At 38.9% G+C, this 15,811-nt stretch overlaps 1 protein-coding gene across 11 annotated transcripts in view; it reads left to right on the top strand.

Moving 5' to 3' along the window:
- MBD5 (methyl-CpG binding domain protein 5) overlaps window positions 1-15,811 on the top strand; it is a 147,648-nt gene that overhangs the window by 116,273 nt on the left and 15,564 nt on the right. For 8 of the 11 annotated variants that reach the window (XM_055811875.1, XM_055811879.1, XM_055811874.1 and 5 more), the window contains 3 exons: window positions 9,207-10,235; window positions 11,906-12,117; window positions 13,892-15,100. In XM_055811875.1, coding sequence (XP_055667850.1) covers window positions 9,207-10,235; window positions 11,906-12,117; window positions 13,892-15,100 — 2,450 coding nt within the window. The remainder of the gene's footprint in view (window positions 1-9,206; window positions 10,236-11,905; window positions 12,118-13,891; window positions 15,101-15,811) is intronic. The other 3 variants (XM_055811881.1, XM_055811884.1, XM_055811882.1) reach the window with 1 other exon arrangement.

The following is a 15,811-nucleotide window of genomic DNA, read 5'->3' on the forward strand; positions in this document are numbered from 1 at the left end:
GTTTCAGATTTTAGTTTGTGAACCTGTGTTTCTCCGTAGTTTGGGGTACGTATTCTCCCTTACCTTCTGGGAGAACTGTGAATGTCAGTGCTTTAGATGGAAAGGAATGATGCTGCAGTCACGTCCGTATTTTGATGATGTGAGGAACCTAAAGCATAAAGTTTTACAGGAATAAAAGGTTAAATTACTATTGGATGTAGTGGTAGTTATCAATACACTGTAGGATCTTCTTTCTCTGAAAATGGTCTTTCCTGTGCATCAAAGAAGATGGAGTATTTCATAATATATCACATTAAATATGTATAAAGTGGCATATTCTAGCATGTTTCTGGACTTGCTCCCCAAAATTACTTTTATATTTCATAGAATTACAGAATCAGTAGAACTTTATTACTTAAAAGCAGAAGACTATCTGGCTGGCGTCCTTTATGGGGCTTGTTACGTCTTAGAAAAATTTTTTATTAAACTGCTACAACCCCTAGACAGGATGCCAACCAGCTACTCTTCTAATTATAAAGACAATTAAAATGTTCTATTGATTTTAGGTTTTAGCATTTATATAAACATACAGAGGGACTTTTCTCTGGTGGTGGGGGTGGGGGAATCACTGTTATTTAAATCTGGAACTACTTTTCAGCGTTCTACTTTATTTTCCCTTGTAACTCTTTTGGGGAGGAAAAAGTGATTATTTTTCTATTCAGGTGAGAACTGTAAAGAATGGGGAGAATGTTCTCCATGAAGAATAAGGTTTCCAGGCATGGGACGTGTATGGTAGGTCGAGTCTGCTCCCTTCCCTGCCTTTGAAATGAAGATTCTCATTTATTTTCTCTTTTAAACTTTTATTAGAAGATTTATGAACAAAACCACTCTCATTCTCTGAACATAAAGGAATTACTTAGTAGGTATCAGCAATCTTGTTAGGTAAAACTTAATTGTTCACACGATAGGTTTTTGTGCAGCCGGTGTAAACATACCTGCTACCATGAGGGTTACAATAGAGGAAAAATTTGGAAGTGGAATAGACTTTTCTTTTCAAATTACCTCTATTTATGATTGTTTATTGTTAGCAAGTGCTAGCAAATTAGAAAAACTTGGGAATCAGCTCAATCTCTACTTAATTAACTCAGTTGTTTGGTACAGGGAGCTGAAATGAGTAAGCTTCTAATTTTAGTAGAAGTGGAAAAAGGAAATATAGGAATGATTTATTTATAGCTGCATCAGGCACATTACGCTGGTTGAGTTTTGGTGAGTGACGACCAGAAGAGGTAACACGCGAGGGTTGTGGTGGGGTCACGCACTGCCGCTTCTGCGTCCTGGGGCACCTGCTCTGAGCGTGAGGCTCTTTCATGAAAGGGGTGCAGTTACATAGACCTCAACATTGCTACTACATCATTCATCCTTGTCTTTGAACTTGATCCCATTGATGTATATTAGCTATATTCTGAGTTCATCTACTGTTTGGGCCCCTTCAGGCACTGCCAGGCCTAGTTTGTGGATCACAATGGCATTACCTCTGAGGTAAATACCAAGATTAAAAGTTCAGCTCTGTTTAGCTCCACTTACCGAGCACATTGCCTGCTTAGACACACAGCTTGGGGTTTTCTTGGGTTGCTTTGTTTCATACCATTTGAATTTGCCTGTAACTCACAGTCTTTTACTTAACTGGACTTACCTGGTTAGTGTTTTAACTGCCATACGTTGTTCTAGGAGCTTGTATTAATAACAGAGGATTTGTAAAAGAATAAGAATGATAAAATAATGCAGAAATATGAGTCTTACTTTACTAAAGATATTATTGTGAAGAGGAAATTAATTTATTAGATCAGATTTCCCATACATATTTAGCTCTCACCGTGTTCTGAAAATATTCTGAAGCAGAACCAGTGGGCAACACCAAGACTTGCTACAAGGTGGAATGGGAACTATTGGAAAGAAATAATGCTTTGTATCCCATTTTTAGTTTCCCAAATTTGCAGTAAAATGTTTTACCTCATCTACAGCGCATCTCCCACAACTGTGACTGGGGGAGCGATACAGGATGAGATCAGGCTAAGTGCCAACGCTGAGAGAATGCTGAAAGACTATCCCTTCATTCGCATGCTGTTGCCTTGACAGTTTTTTACTAGAAGACTGCTTCTGCTTTCTGTGAACAGCTCAGCACATCGGAATAGTTTTCCCAAAGTCATTTTAAAAGCAGCAGTGATGCTAAAACACAATAGTCGGAAAAGACGAGGGCAAGGAGAAGAGCCAAGGCTGAAATTCGGTCAGGTAGCTTTAAAAAAAGCGTAATTTTAAGGCTTTCTGTTGTCCTAGAAACTGCTTTGGGCTTTTTGCCCTTCCCCCAAAATTTTGACAGACTCCTTCTTGGCTAAGTCACTTTTCAGAAGATGCAGAGACTGCATGCTGGAGTCCTCAGTGATTTTCATCCTTAAAATAATCTGTAAACCCAAGAATTTGAAAAACACTGTTAAGAACAGGGCCAACATTACAGCTGTTTTGTTGTAAGTAAAAAAAAAAATAAAAAATAAAAAAACACTATCATGCAGCATTATGCCACTGGTAGTCATAGTAATACACTCAGCTGCTACAGTGATAAGCATGATATTATGGATAGGCAGTTAAATCTGTTTCACAGAAGAGCACCTTCTGTGCGGATGGGGTATTGTATATGAGAGGAGTTCACATTTTTAACTGGTTCTGCTGGGCCGAGAAGGATGTTTTATTTATTGGTCCATTGTTCGTGGTTTCGCTGGTGTCTCAAGGGAGCGCGCGATCTCGATAAGGAGACCAACTGACAGTAGTTTGCGGTTAACAGCTGAATTATGGTTTCTTCGGAAGTGAAAGCACCGTAATAAATGCGATTCCAGATAAATATCTTAAATGTTTTCCATTCCAAAAAGAAAATGGAGAATATAATTATAAAAATGTACAGCTCTTGGTGCTAAGTTTATAGGTAATTGATGGAATATGTAGTTAAAGCAAGAACATGGTGTCTCAGATTTTTAAGGAATATGAGGTCATATCATTTCCATCAGCGATTATACTTCTGGGAATGTTAAGCCTCTTAAAGTCGTTAATTTGATAATATTGCCACTGATGTAAACTGTGTGGTCATACGTCCGAGTCATTAGTATCGCAGTAGCTTCTGGAGGCCTCGCACGTGGATTGGGGACCCTGTGCGGTAGAAATTGCACAAACCATTTGAGATATAGTGGTAATTACAATGCCTAATTGATCTTCAGTACTTTCACACCTTCATGATCTCAGGGTAAGGCGTGCAGTGAAACTTTCCTCTCTCCACTCTCACTGGATCTTTTTGAAAGGATTGTGCAGTTTTCTTCTGCAAGAGCTACTGCATTTTACCGGGGAAGAAGATGGAAACGGTGGAGAGTTTAGCAAGAAGCTCAATACATGGCCAAGGAGTTAAATGTGAGTTTCTGGCAAGGGTTTCAGAAACACCGAATTTTCTAAATAAAAAAAAAAAAAAACAGTAAAGAAAATACAAATATAAAATAAAGCTAGCTGCGCTTTTATTGAAGATGCAGAAAAGTAAGAATTGAGAAAGTGGTATCTATAACATTGATTTGTTCTCAATTCTTAACATTTTATAGGTGTTAATGAGTAAGTCCTGCACTTTTAGCTTCCTAAGTACTTAATACAAATGTTTTATTGGTTATTTTTATGCTGCAAATCCCAGCAATGTGCTGTTGGCACCACTGAAATATTAGAATACATAATGGATAGTTTCTTATAGGGAAATTATTCTTATGCGTTGTATAATAGCATTTGTATCATCATTTTTTAATTGGTATTCTTTTAAGTGCAGTTTTTTAGGAAAAGACGTATGTAGTTAATGTTCTTTGATTTGGTAGAAATACTTTTAGCATCTATGAAGGCTACAATAGTTTGCTTTCACTTGGAATTGTCTTGCTTATAAGGAGGCTGAGCATTATTCACAGTATAAGAAGTTACATTTCCTACATATTTTTATGCAGACACAATGCTGCTGCTGCTGCTGCAGAAATGATACATGGCTTCTAACTCTTTCTTTTTGTTTAGTTGGAAATCAATAGCCCACAGCCAACTTCTTTTCCTGAGGACAGCCATTGAAGCTTGCTGTACAAGTCTTCATATTGTTCAAATCTTAATATTGTTTAAAAACCAGGACTCAAAACAAGATAGTCCTCCAACTATATCCTACCGCCCCAGTAACTTTTGTGTACATACGTGTTCCTGTCTTTTCATGATAGGACAATGCTCAGATATTAATGATAAATACCTTCCACTCTATAATTTCTTTATTTTAAGTGAGCAGGGAGAGTGAATCTTCTCGAACACAGACTGATTTCATAATACCCTTTATTTTATTGTTTCTGGTGAAGAATACCTGTCAAGCAATACTTCAAAAAAAAGGAATACAGATAAAATCCACACAGAAAAACAAACCTGCTTTCAAAAGAAAACAAAATAAAAATGCTCATAAATAAAATACTATAGCCCACAAAGTACTAATTTTAAAAATGCATATCCTGTTCAATTTCAATTTATTTACTCCCAAAACATTCATTTGACACTCTAAGAGAACAATAGATCTACTTTTTCAGCATTCTGGATATTTCTTCTCACTGCATTAAAAAGACGGCTCCTTTTTCTCAACAACTGGCAAAAAATACCTTTTGGCAAATGTCTGTCTCTGCGAGAGCTGGAAGCTAGCATTTGTCTTGGGCTTTTATGGCTTTTAGTCTCACTCCTGGGTTTTTTCATTCTACTCTTACTCTTAAGAGCTGATTATTAAGGACTATTGTTTACTGAGCTAACGCGTACGATGCCTTGGGTTTCCAGGTTTCAAAATACCATGTTTTTATGAAACCTGGAAGCAAACTTGTGATTTCCTTTTAGCTTTCAGCTCCCATTCGCATTTCTCATCGAAAGTCTCCTGTCACCTCGGAGCCTGGACACTGTAATAACAAACCATTTCATATTGGAGGTCTGGGTGAACTAGCGCACTCTCGAAACTCTTTGGTGCTGCGGTGCATCTTCTTTTTTTCTGGCTGTCAGCCTTCTGCAGGCCTGAAGGAAATGCAAGCGGTCAGAATCACAGTCCTGTTCTCCTTACGGCACTGCTGGCCAAGACAGCTTGTTTGCGTAGGGATCTTTTTTCAGCTGTCATCCACCATCTGGTTTCCACTGTCATCCTGGCCTCTTTGAAAATTCCGGTAAATACAATGTATATGTCAAGCTATCACTCTGAGTAAAAGACAGACCTCAGAGGACATTGAGTCAGCTCCAAATCGCCACTGCTACGTGTTGGTGCCACTGCCTGATTTGGAAGGACAGGCTTCTTATCAGGACTTTCTTTCTCTTGGACTCGCAGTGTAGCTTAAACCGTTGCTTTGGTGAGGCATGTTACATTTTTCCATGCTGTTTGCAGAGAATCCCACATCTTCATGCTGCTGGTGCCGCGCATCGCTTTCTTCTCATTGTGCGTGATCTCCTTGTGAGTCAAAAAGACAGGACTGCTCACGTTCATGCTGGATCTTGCATTTTGAAACTGGGGAAGGGCAGCTCAGACGGCTCCCCGAGGGCTCTTGTGGTCCTTCCAGAGGAAGATGGCCTTCTGCGCCTTGTCAGTGCAGCACTATCAATCACAATCACAGAAATCGTCTGTGATTTTATAAAGGGAAAAAATAAGTCAAGATTTTGTCTTTGGATTGGGGCCAAATATTCAGGAGATGTCTAGCAGCACTATATTTTAATGAGAATGGGTGTGCATGCATTTCTTCATCTGGAATATTGACTTGCTGGAGATGGTATTTTGGAAGAGATCCAGAAAATCATATTCTGGCAATTCAGGCTGCTGCTAGAGATAGATTTGTCCCAGAATGCTGTTGTAAATATTGTATTAGCTTCTACCCAGCTACTACTACTTCCCTTCAGAAAGTCCTATGGTGTCATTCCATGAGCTAGGTTTGACAAAAGCTAGGGGGTATTTGTCTTCTTTTCCTGCTGAAGTCTGGCTGCTCATCGCCTCTTCAACCCCCAAGCTTCTCAAGTCTGCATTGAAATAAGGACACATTTTCTTCCTCCTACTCAGGATCCATCAAGGTGTTTCCCCCGCACCCCTAGTAGCAATTAATTGATTGCCTAATTAACCCAGCGAAAGGCCAAGTGTTGAATGCCCTCTGGACACCTCAGGTTAGAGCTCCAGAAGTGGTGTTTGATTGGGGTTAGAAAACAGAGCAGGGTTTGACAAAACCCTAGCAACAGTTTCACAAGTTTGAGATTTGCTTCACACCAAATACTCTTCCATGTGGTCATTTACCCAAGCGGAATGGAAAATAAGATCATCAATAAATGAGAAACAGAGATTAGGTCCACTGGAAAATACCAAAATTAGATTTTTATATTCATGAGAGCTCTATATATACAGTAGTTTTCTCATGCCTGAATTAAAAATGTATTCCTGTGCAGCTTAACACATTGAATGTGATTTCTACTAGTGAGGGAAGCTTTTCTTAGCCACTGAGGAAAAAGCTTGTATATCCATCTTTCCTCTGTTGCAGGAGTAAAGGGTTTCCAGAACAATACTTCCTGAAATAAACTATGCCTTAGAAAGTCCAATCAAACCATTGCTGCTGAGCTGACGGTAGCCTGGTTTTATCTGTATGACAGTGAGATGTTACGTGGAAGGCCATTTACAAATGGGAGGAATAGCCATCTGAAGGTATTGAGGTGTTACCTGATTCATCTTAAACTAGATTACAACTAGGAAGACTAACCTTAAGTGTGTCTCCAAAAGTGCAGTGACAGAGTTTTGGTTTAGTGAGCAATTTTCTTGCCAATTTCTTCCTCGTTGAAGAGGCCCTAAGTATTTTTAAGTATGGTAGGCATCCATCTCGTGTCATGTGAGTGATACAGCTGATTCTGCTTAAACCCTACAGGAATGACTTTGTAATGGTCATTCTTAAATCTGTAGTTTGGTCTTTGAGGTTTTCCTGATTTTTAAATCCTTGGAGTGTCAATTCTGAATACTGATTTTATTTTAAAAAAAAAGGAAATTTCCTTTTTTTGTGTGCAGAAAAGTTTTCAACCCACTGCCTTGCCCTCTTCTAAGAACAGTGCCCAACCGTTACGGTCACCATGGGTGCTGTAACACACTGATCCATTACAAGCCTGGCATGATCATGTACACCTTGATGTGTAAACGTGTGCTTGAGAGAATCTTTCTTTTTTCTCTTACGTTCCATGTTGGAGATATTGCCAGGGGCTTCTCGTCTCCAGAATTAGGCGACCAGCAGGATGGCTACGTTGGCAGAAAACAAACTCCCTTGCGTTGCTGTGGGTTTCATTCATCTGCACCAATAGGTTTGCCATTGCTGTCCTCATCTCGGTCTTGAGTAATTTCTGGGCAAGCCATCTGATTAGCAGCTTTCCATTGATGTTTATCAGGAAGGTGTCTATAATTGGGAAGGCTCTATTTCTGAGCGAGGAAGCTGGGCAGGGTGCGGGTGCCACTTTCTGTATAAATGAGGCACTTGCCAGGCCTGGGGGTGTCAAGACAGAGCGTTTGCTGTTCCTGCCTAATCTGAAATGTTAAACACAAAACCATCACTGGAAATCCAGTGTAACATATATTTTCAGTGCATGGTTGGGTTTTTCTTCCTCAAGTGCTTATCTGTTTTTTTGTTCCAAACTGCAGCCTAGAGAAATGCACTTGTCATGAAACCACTTCTATTGCTTTGTTAACCTATTTCTCATCACACCAGAATAGGATATCCTCTGCTTTACGATTACAATTTGTTCTTACTTTTTTGTTGTTAATAATTAAATTAAATAATTAATTAAAAAGTTTTCATTTCTGTACTGAAATGCAATAATGATACCTGGGAGAGAGGGTGTGATCTTTCATGTGTTCAATGCAGTGCCTCATGTGCTGTGTTAATTTTGTACCTTTTCGAGTTGTCATAACATTACAGTACTTGAAAAATGGTCTTTTAAGTTACAAATGATGTAAAGATTTGATTCAGTTCTTACCAGTTAGGAGTGTAGTTGCATATCCCTTTTCAAACAGTATTTGTTTAGAAAAATGATAATTGATGCTTATGGATACTCAATACCTTCTGATGCCTTATCATGTGAACCATATTTGCAGGGCAGTTGAGAATGGAAAATTATTTTATTGTGTCAAAACCATAGTTAAATACATTTATAATTATACCATTCTCTATATATAGAGTATATAATTTTAATACTTGAGTGTTCTCCAGTGAATTGCAGTGAATAAAGTAGAAAGGTGTAGTTCAAGGCAAATTCCCTTGCTTTAATTCTCTTAGTTTCCTCTCCTAGATTTTGTGTATGTGACCACTGTCAGTTCAAGACTCTGCCTGAAGTAAAAGACAATGAATAATTTATTTTATACTTCAGCTTTGGTAAAGGGTTATAAAGATACCCAAATAAACTTCATTATTCTCTTGCTCTTTCTGCATAACCCCCTCATCGTAAATTTACCCAGTTGGTCTTTCTTTTCACGCCAAGTGATAGGTATGACTAGACCACACCAATGTACATTTTTTTCGTTATAAATCGTTGGGGGTGTTTGAATGTTAACCTACCTTGACCATAATGTATTTTGCTCATTGGATTTTATCATAGGTATCATCATGACATGTAATCGTCATCACTGTATACTTTTTTCTTCAGGAGTTCAAAATAATGCTTGAAATAATAACTCTCCAAAACCCCATTAATGGAATAGAGCTGAAAATAGAAGAGCATAAGGTTCACGTCCACGTGTAGATCATGTGCTCACACTCTTTCTCTCAGCATCATTCATGTCTCCCATTGATCCTTCTTCCTAGTAGTTAATTTCTTACTGGTCCACGACTATGTTAAATTGTGGTTGTTTTTCGGTTTATACTAATCAAAATATGTGATGGATGAAATCCTATTATATCCCCACTTAAAGAAATTTAAGGGAAATACAAGGGTATGGTTAAATAATTTCCAAAGAGATGTGGCTCAGCACGTAGCGTCTGAAGCTGCCGATGGCAGGTTCATTCATATTTAAAAAGTTCTTAAGCCTGGATGCTCCAGACATTTGGGTATCAATCATTACTGGTTTGTATTAACATGGTTACTTTATAACTTTGATGATAGCCTCCCAGCCGGCAGTATACTACTAATAGTTTTGTTCTTTGGCGTTGCAGGGGGTTCAGGACCATCATCATCAATAGCCATAGCTGGCACCAGCCAACCTGCCATCACAAAGACAACATCTGTGCTCCAAGACGGTGTTATAGTCACTACTGCAGCTGGAAACCCACTTCAGAGCCAGCTGCCCATAGGGAGTGATTTCCCTTTCGCTGGCCACGAACACTCGCTTCATTTTCCGCAGAACAGCTCTTCAAACAACAATCTTCCACATTCTTTGAATCAAAACCTCCTCAATTCTCTACCTATCTCTTTGCCAGTGAATCAGCAACATCTCCTAAACCAGAATTTATTAAATATACTGCAGCCTTCAGCAGGAGAAGGCAAGTCTGAGGTCAACCTCAACCCTTTAGGTTTTCTCAACCCGAATGTAAATGCTGCTTTAGCTTTTCTCTCCAGTGACGTGGATGGGCAGGTATTACAACCTGTTCATTTTCAGCTTCTAGCAACCCTCCTTCAGAACCAAGCCCAAGCAGCTGCCATGCTTCCCCTACCATCTTTCAATCTGACCATCTCAGATTTGTTGCAACAGCAAAATAACCCTTTACCCTCAGTAACACAGCTGACAGCCCCACCTGAGCATTTGCCGAGCAATCAGTCAGAAAGCAACAGGGTGGAGACCCTTTTAACCAACCCCCTGGGCAACCCTATACCAAGCTTTTCAGGCACTGACACTACTTCTAACCCCCTGCTCCTCCCAGCTGTCTCTGGGGCCTCAGCATTAATGGCCTTGAACCCCCAGCTGGTGGGAGGTGTCCTGAACTCTGCATCGGGCAACACCGCTAATCATCCAGAGGTTTCCATAGCCACCTCCTCCCAAGCAACCACTACCACAACCACTACATCATCAGCAGTGGCAGCACTGTCTGTCTCAACCCTGGGTGGTGGGACAGCAGTGGTGTCAATGGCAGAAACATTGCTGAACATATCTAATAATGCTGGGAATACATCTGGTCCAGCTAAACTCAACAGTAACTCTGTGGTGCCACAGCTACTTAACCCTCTACTGGGGACAGGTCTGCTTGGTAAGTTCAATTTCTTCACAGATATAAAAGGAAAAAAAAAAAAAGGAAAGAGGGTTGGGGAGGGGGAATTTCGGATTCTAGTTTCTATTTTGAAAGACCACTGTATCTTACTTTTTTTTTTTTTTTTTTTGTAAGGCTTTTGTATATTACAGCTTGTTTATTGAGAAAAACACAACTGTTATTGTAAGAAATTTAAAATACTTCTAATTGAATTCAGGAACATTTAATACTGGTTTTAGAAATTATTTTACATTCCATTCTTAATTCTGATGCCACTAGACCTACTATATACACCTGAAAATTCTGTAACCAATTGGACTTGGTTTACTTTTCAAGTAGTAAAAGCACAGGTGCGTCTCTGGGATGCGGTGTTTCATTTCAAGTGCATGTGGCATCACAGGGTTAGTATGAGTAGCTGTGCGGTAGATGAAAAATGGCCAAGTGCATTTTTTCAAATGAATCAAAAGTGCCAAAACCGTGAGCACACTCCTCGAGTAAAGTAATCCATAAAGCACTTGAAGCAGGTCCTTGCAGAAATCCAAAGAGAAAGGTTGCCCTTCGAGCCCTCTATTGTGTATTTATATTTTCTCATTTCTCTGGGTGCTTTTTTTTTTCCTTTTTCACTTTAGTTTGTAGTTTAGAAACCCAGGGTATCTCACTTAACACCTACAGCCCAAAATAAGCAATTAAAAAGCCCTTAAATGTCATTTTTTTTTTCCCCGGGGTCTTTTGATGATTTTTACCAAGAATACATAATATAGTAAGTATTCCTCTGTTGTTTGGTCTGTGTAATCTAATAGAAAGACTAGGAGGAGGAATTAAATAGTGGCAAAAAGCTGATAAGTATTTTAATTTATTACCTCATACTTACCTACTAAATAGCTATCATGAACTCAACACTACTTTATATTTTCCATGTAAAATATGAATAACCAATGATTCTGCAAATGGAAGTTTTAAGAAAAATGTGAACTCTTAACTAAAACAAACACCTTCCCCCAGGAAATGGATGTATTTTTAAGCTTTTTATTATTTCATAGAGTCAGGCTCAGCAACGTAGTTATTTTACTGGAAGTAGAATTTTCCTGTAAAGTAAGATTTTCAGTAATACAGAATGTTAATACAGTTGTTTCTCTAGAATATTAAAAATAAAAATTTAGTGTTGGCTGACATGTCCGTGAGCCAAAAAGCCTTTGCTCATCTGCAGTTAGCTCATGTTATTTTATCATAGTTAACGAAAAACTAGTTTTGTTGGGTTTTTTAAATTATTTTCTCTTTCTCTGTTCCTCCTCCTCCCCCTCACCACCCCAGTACTGTTTGAAGCAGTCATTTTTTGGAAACTAAGAGTAAGATTCCGAGACACTGAATATCACAGAAGCTCGTTCTGCCATGCTTGGCTGTGTACCCTTCCAAAAACAGAGACAGTCGTGTCAGAAACCTTTAGAAAGAGTCCAGATAGAGGTGACATGCAAAAGAAGCAATACTGAAGCAATAAAGGAATAAAGAGTAGGGGACACGTGCCTTGAGGACCGTTCCTTAGAAGATTGAAGGGGAAAAGTGTTGTTTTACAGAGGCGTTCGCTTAGTAGTCAGTTAAAATTTGAGTTGAGGAAATTCCTCCTGACTGTTGAAAACTGTACTGACTTATGTTTCCCTGTGTTTGAATTACAGGTGACATGTCATCTATAAACACTACTTTGAATAACCATCAGCTGAGTCATCTCCAGTCGCTATTAAACAACAATCAGATGTTTCCTTCAAATCAGCAGCAACAGCACCTTCTCCAGGGGTATCAGAACATGCAGGGCTTTCAAGGCCAGCCCCCAATTCCTGGCCCAGCTAACAACCCAAACCCCATGGCATGTCTGTTCCAAAACTTCCAGGTAGAAAGCAAAATAAAATCAATATTCAAACAAATGTGCAACTCTTGCTAGGTAAAATTATACCCTCTGCGGTTTGATGGGGTTTTGCTGAGTGATCAAGACAATATGATACATACAATTGCTTACCTCTTTCAAATCAGTAATGTTTTTTACTGAAATTTTACACCTTCTTCCTTAGAAATAGGGAGTAGTTTCTTTGGAAAGAGTTATGCTGCATGTATTGAAAAAAATATGCTTTGTATGTTCTAACAATTGCTATATGCTTTTAGCAAAACTGTTTTCCATTCCGCACAAACAATCATACATTCCCCTTTAGAGCACTCTAACAACTCAGTGGTGAGAAATAAATACTGATAGTACTTTACAGTAATTAGAAGCTTAATAAATGATTATAGGTGACTGTGTGTACCTGTCCTCTTATATTCCTGCTGAAATTGAGTGGAAGAGCTAGCTGGGATGTGGATTGGATAGACTGAAAAAAACGAGCGTTAGGATGAATATGCAATGACAAACTGTGCAGAAATGATACCTCCCTGCTACCCACCGAAATAGACAATTCTTCATAATGCAAGTGGAACTATCAAGCTAACATACCGATGGGAAGCATAGCAACCAAAATAGATAATAAAACCAGAGTTAAAATTTGTATTTATTATTACTCAGAGTTAAAATACATATTTATTATTATTTGGTATTGCTGTGCTTGCTGCAGAACTCGAGACATGAAGACAGAAGCATGCAGGTAGTGCCAGAAAGTGCTTTTACCCTTTAAGAAAGGGGAAAAAAAAAAAAAAAAAAGACACGTCATTTTCTCAGTGTAGATGTTTCGCTGCTATTGCAGAATCACAGTCCTCTGCCTATTACCTCGCTTTGTTTTCGTATGCATTTTGGTAGCTTTATCTCAGTAGGTTTTGCTTCAGATATATTAGATAGTATATAAGTATTTAAGGAGCTTTTGGAAGTATTTTACCTTGGATTTTACAATTTTTTGCTATAGCGCTATTACTGACATCATCTTTGCTGCCTACATATGTGACAAGAAATATAAAAGCACAGTTACTTTAATCTGAAGGTTGCAGTTTACTGTGGCAGTGCCTGACATTACAGCTGCAATGCAAAGGGATGCAGGCACGGTCGGCGAGGGACTGACGTAAAAAAGACATCCCACGAGAGAAGCATAACTGAAAGGGGAAACATAGAAATGTTAGCCAATTCCAAAAGGGCAGTGATGGCCTGCATTGCAGAAACTGAATGAGGAGCATACAAGGAGCCCAGAAGAACGGTTGGTAGGGAGGAAAGAAGCAAAGCTCGGGTCTGGGAAGGAAGGAACAAGAGAGGATAGTTGAGAACACAAGTATTGACCTTGGTGGAGTTGTTTAGGACTTGAGAGAAAAAAGGGAGAGTAGAATAGTAGAATACTAGAATCAGAAGAGGGAATCCCTGAAAAGACTCTTTTGGAAAGAGATGATAATGTAGTCTCACCAGGGCATGGTTGGTTGTATCATTTCATGGAAGACGTCTGGTTTGATCCATGCGGCAAAGTCTAAGAGCCAGTGATTTTGATTTCCTCTGAATTACGCTTTTTTGTTTGTTTTCTATCTAGCTTGTTCAGCATAAAATGTCATAACTGAGGTATAGCCAAAATAAAATTATCTAACAAATAGCCACCCTGGCCACCATCCTGATTTTTTTACTAAGATGAAACAAAGTTTGTCTGTTGAAATGGAACTTTAGGCAGAATAGCAATTTCCATCTTTTTCTCTACTTTTTCCAGGTGAGAATGCAGGAGGATGCTGCTGTCCTAAACAAAAGAATGATCACTCAAATGGGAATGGCACCAGTTCCTGAGAGCTCCAACACTATGCTTCCTCCTTTCCAAGAAACATCTTGTGATTTGCAGCAAAGAACTGAACCATCTCTTGGACAACAGGCAAAGGATAACCTCAATGTTGCTGCTCAGGGTGATACATCGGTGGACGCTATCTACAAAGCAGTTGTAGATGCTGCAAGCAAAGGAATGCAAGTAGTAATCACCACTGCCGTAAGCAGTACAACACAAATGAGTCCCATTCCAGCTTTGAGTGCCATGAGTGCCTTCACAGCCTCAATTGGTGACCCATTAAATCTTTCTAGTGCTGTCAGTGCAGTAATCCATGGAAGAAACATTGCCGTTTCTGATCATGAAGGTAGGATAAGGAACACTAGAGGAACACGAATACTGAAGAATTCAGAGCACGGTAAAAATTCAAGTGAAGGGGATGGGTATGAATATTACAAATCGGCAAGTTGTAACACACCCAAAAAACAGTGGGAAGGGGAGCAAAGTCCTGTCAGTGAGATAAATAGATGGAAATGTGAGGAGTTTCTAGACCATTCTACCCATATCCATAGTAGTCCTTGTCACGAAAGGCCCAATAACATCTCCACACTGCCACTGTTACAAGGCGAGCAGCATCAGATACTGTTATCACAGCGAAACTGTCAAAGTGATAAAATGTTGGAGGAGAATTTCAGGTATAACAATTACAAAAGAACTATGATGAGTTTTAAGGAAAGACTGGAGAACACTGTGGAACGATGTGCACACATAAACGGGAATAGGCCTCAGCAGAACCGAGGATTTGGGGAGTTGCTGAACACTTCTAAGCAAGACCTGATTCTGGAAGAGCAATCTCCAAGTTCCTCAAATAGCTTGGAAAGTTCGTTAGTTAAAGACTATATCCATTACAATGGAGATTTTAATGCCAAAAGCATTAATGGGTGTGTGCCTAGCCCTTCAGATGCTAAAAGCATCAGTAGTGAAGATGACCTAAGGAACCCAGATTCCCCTTCTTCAAATGAGCTGATACATTACAGGCCGAGGACGTTTAACGTTGGCGACTTGGTCTGGGGCCAAATCAAAGGACTGACTTCATGGCCTGGGAAACTAGTAAGAGAAGAAGAAGTTCACAATTCATGTCAACAAAACGCTGAGGAGGGGAAGGTATATTTATATATATATGCACATATCTATCTATCTATATATATACACATGTACCTATGCCCATCAAATGTTTATCAAAACCATCTTGGTCCATTCCTTCTTTTATTCTTTGTCTCTTATTTTAGTAGTACAAATCAGGTTTTTTCCTAACTATAGCTTGCAGAACTGAATTCTTCCCGTAGTTATCGAATGAGAAACTTGTAACGGTGCCATGAGACAAATTATATTTTGGGCTGATAATGCGTTACTAATTTGTGCATGAAAGACTTGCTACACAAAAAATGTTGTTAAAAAAAATTGTTTAACTTACATTGTGTGTATAGTCAAACTTCTGGCTCTGTCCAAAGAAAATGGACACAGCCATCTAAAGTGTTGAAAACTGCAAAAAGGAAAAGTGGTCTAATCAGACTGAGGAGTCTGTAATAAGTAAAAGCTTGCTGATCAACACATACGCTCTTTAAGAGGAAATGCATGCGCATTTTCACCCTGAAAGGAGGTTTAATAGCGAGGAAGGCATTTCAGTTTGCGCTTCATACTAAAATCCATTATTTTTTGTCAACAAATCATACACTTATTCGGGAATATACAGAAAATACAGTTACCAAAGTTACTGATTATTTTATTATGAAAAATACTTCAAATTCTGGTCTCTACTATGTGTATAACATTATTTTTTGTAGTTCTTACATGTCACATCTTCCATATATAAAT

Source organism: Falco peregrinus, chromosome 8 (genome assembly GCF_023634155.1).
Source record: "Falco peregrinus isolate bFalPer1 chromosome 8, bFalPer1.pri, whole genome shotgun sequence".
NCBI lineage: Eukaryota > Metazoa > Chordata > Aves > Falconiformes > Falconidae > Falco > Falco peregrinus.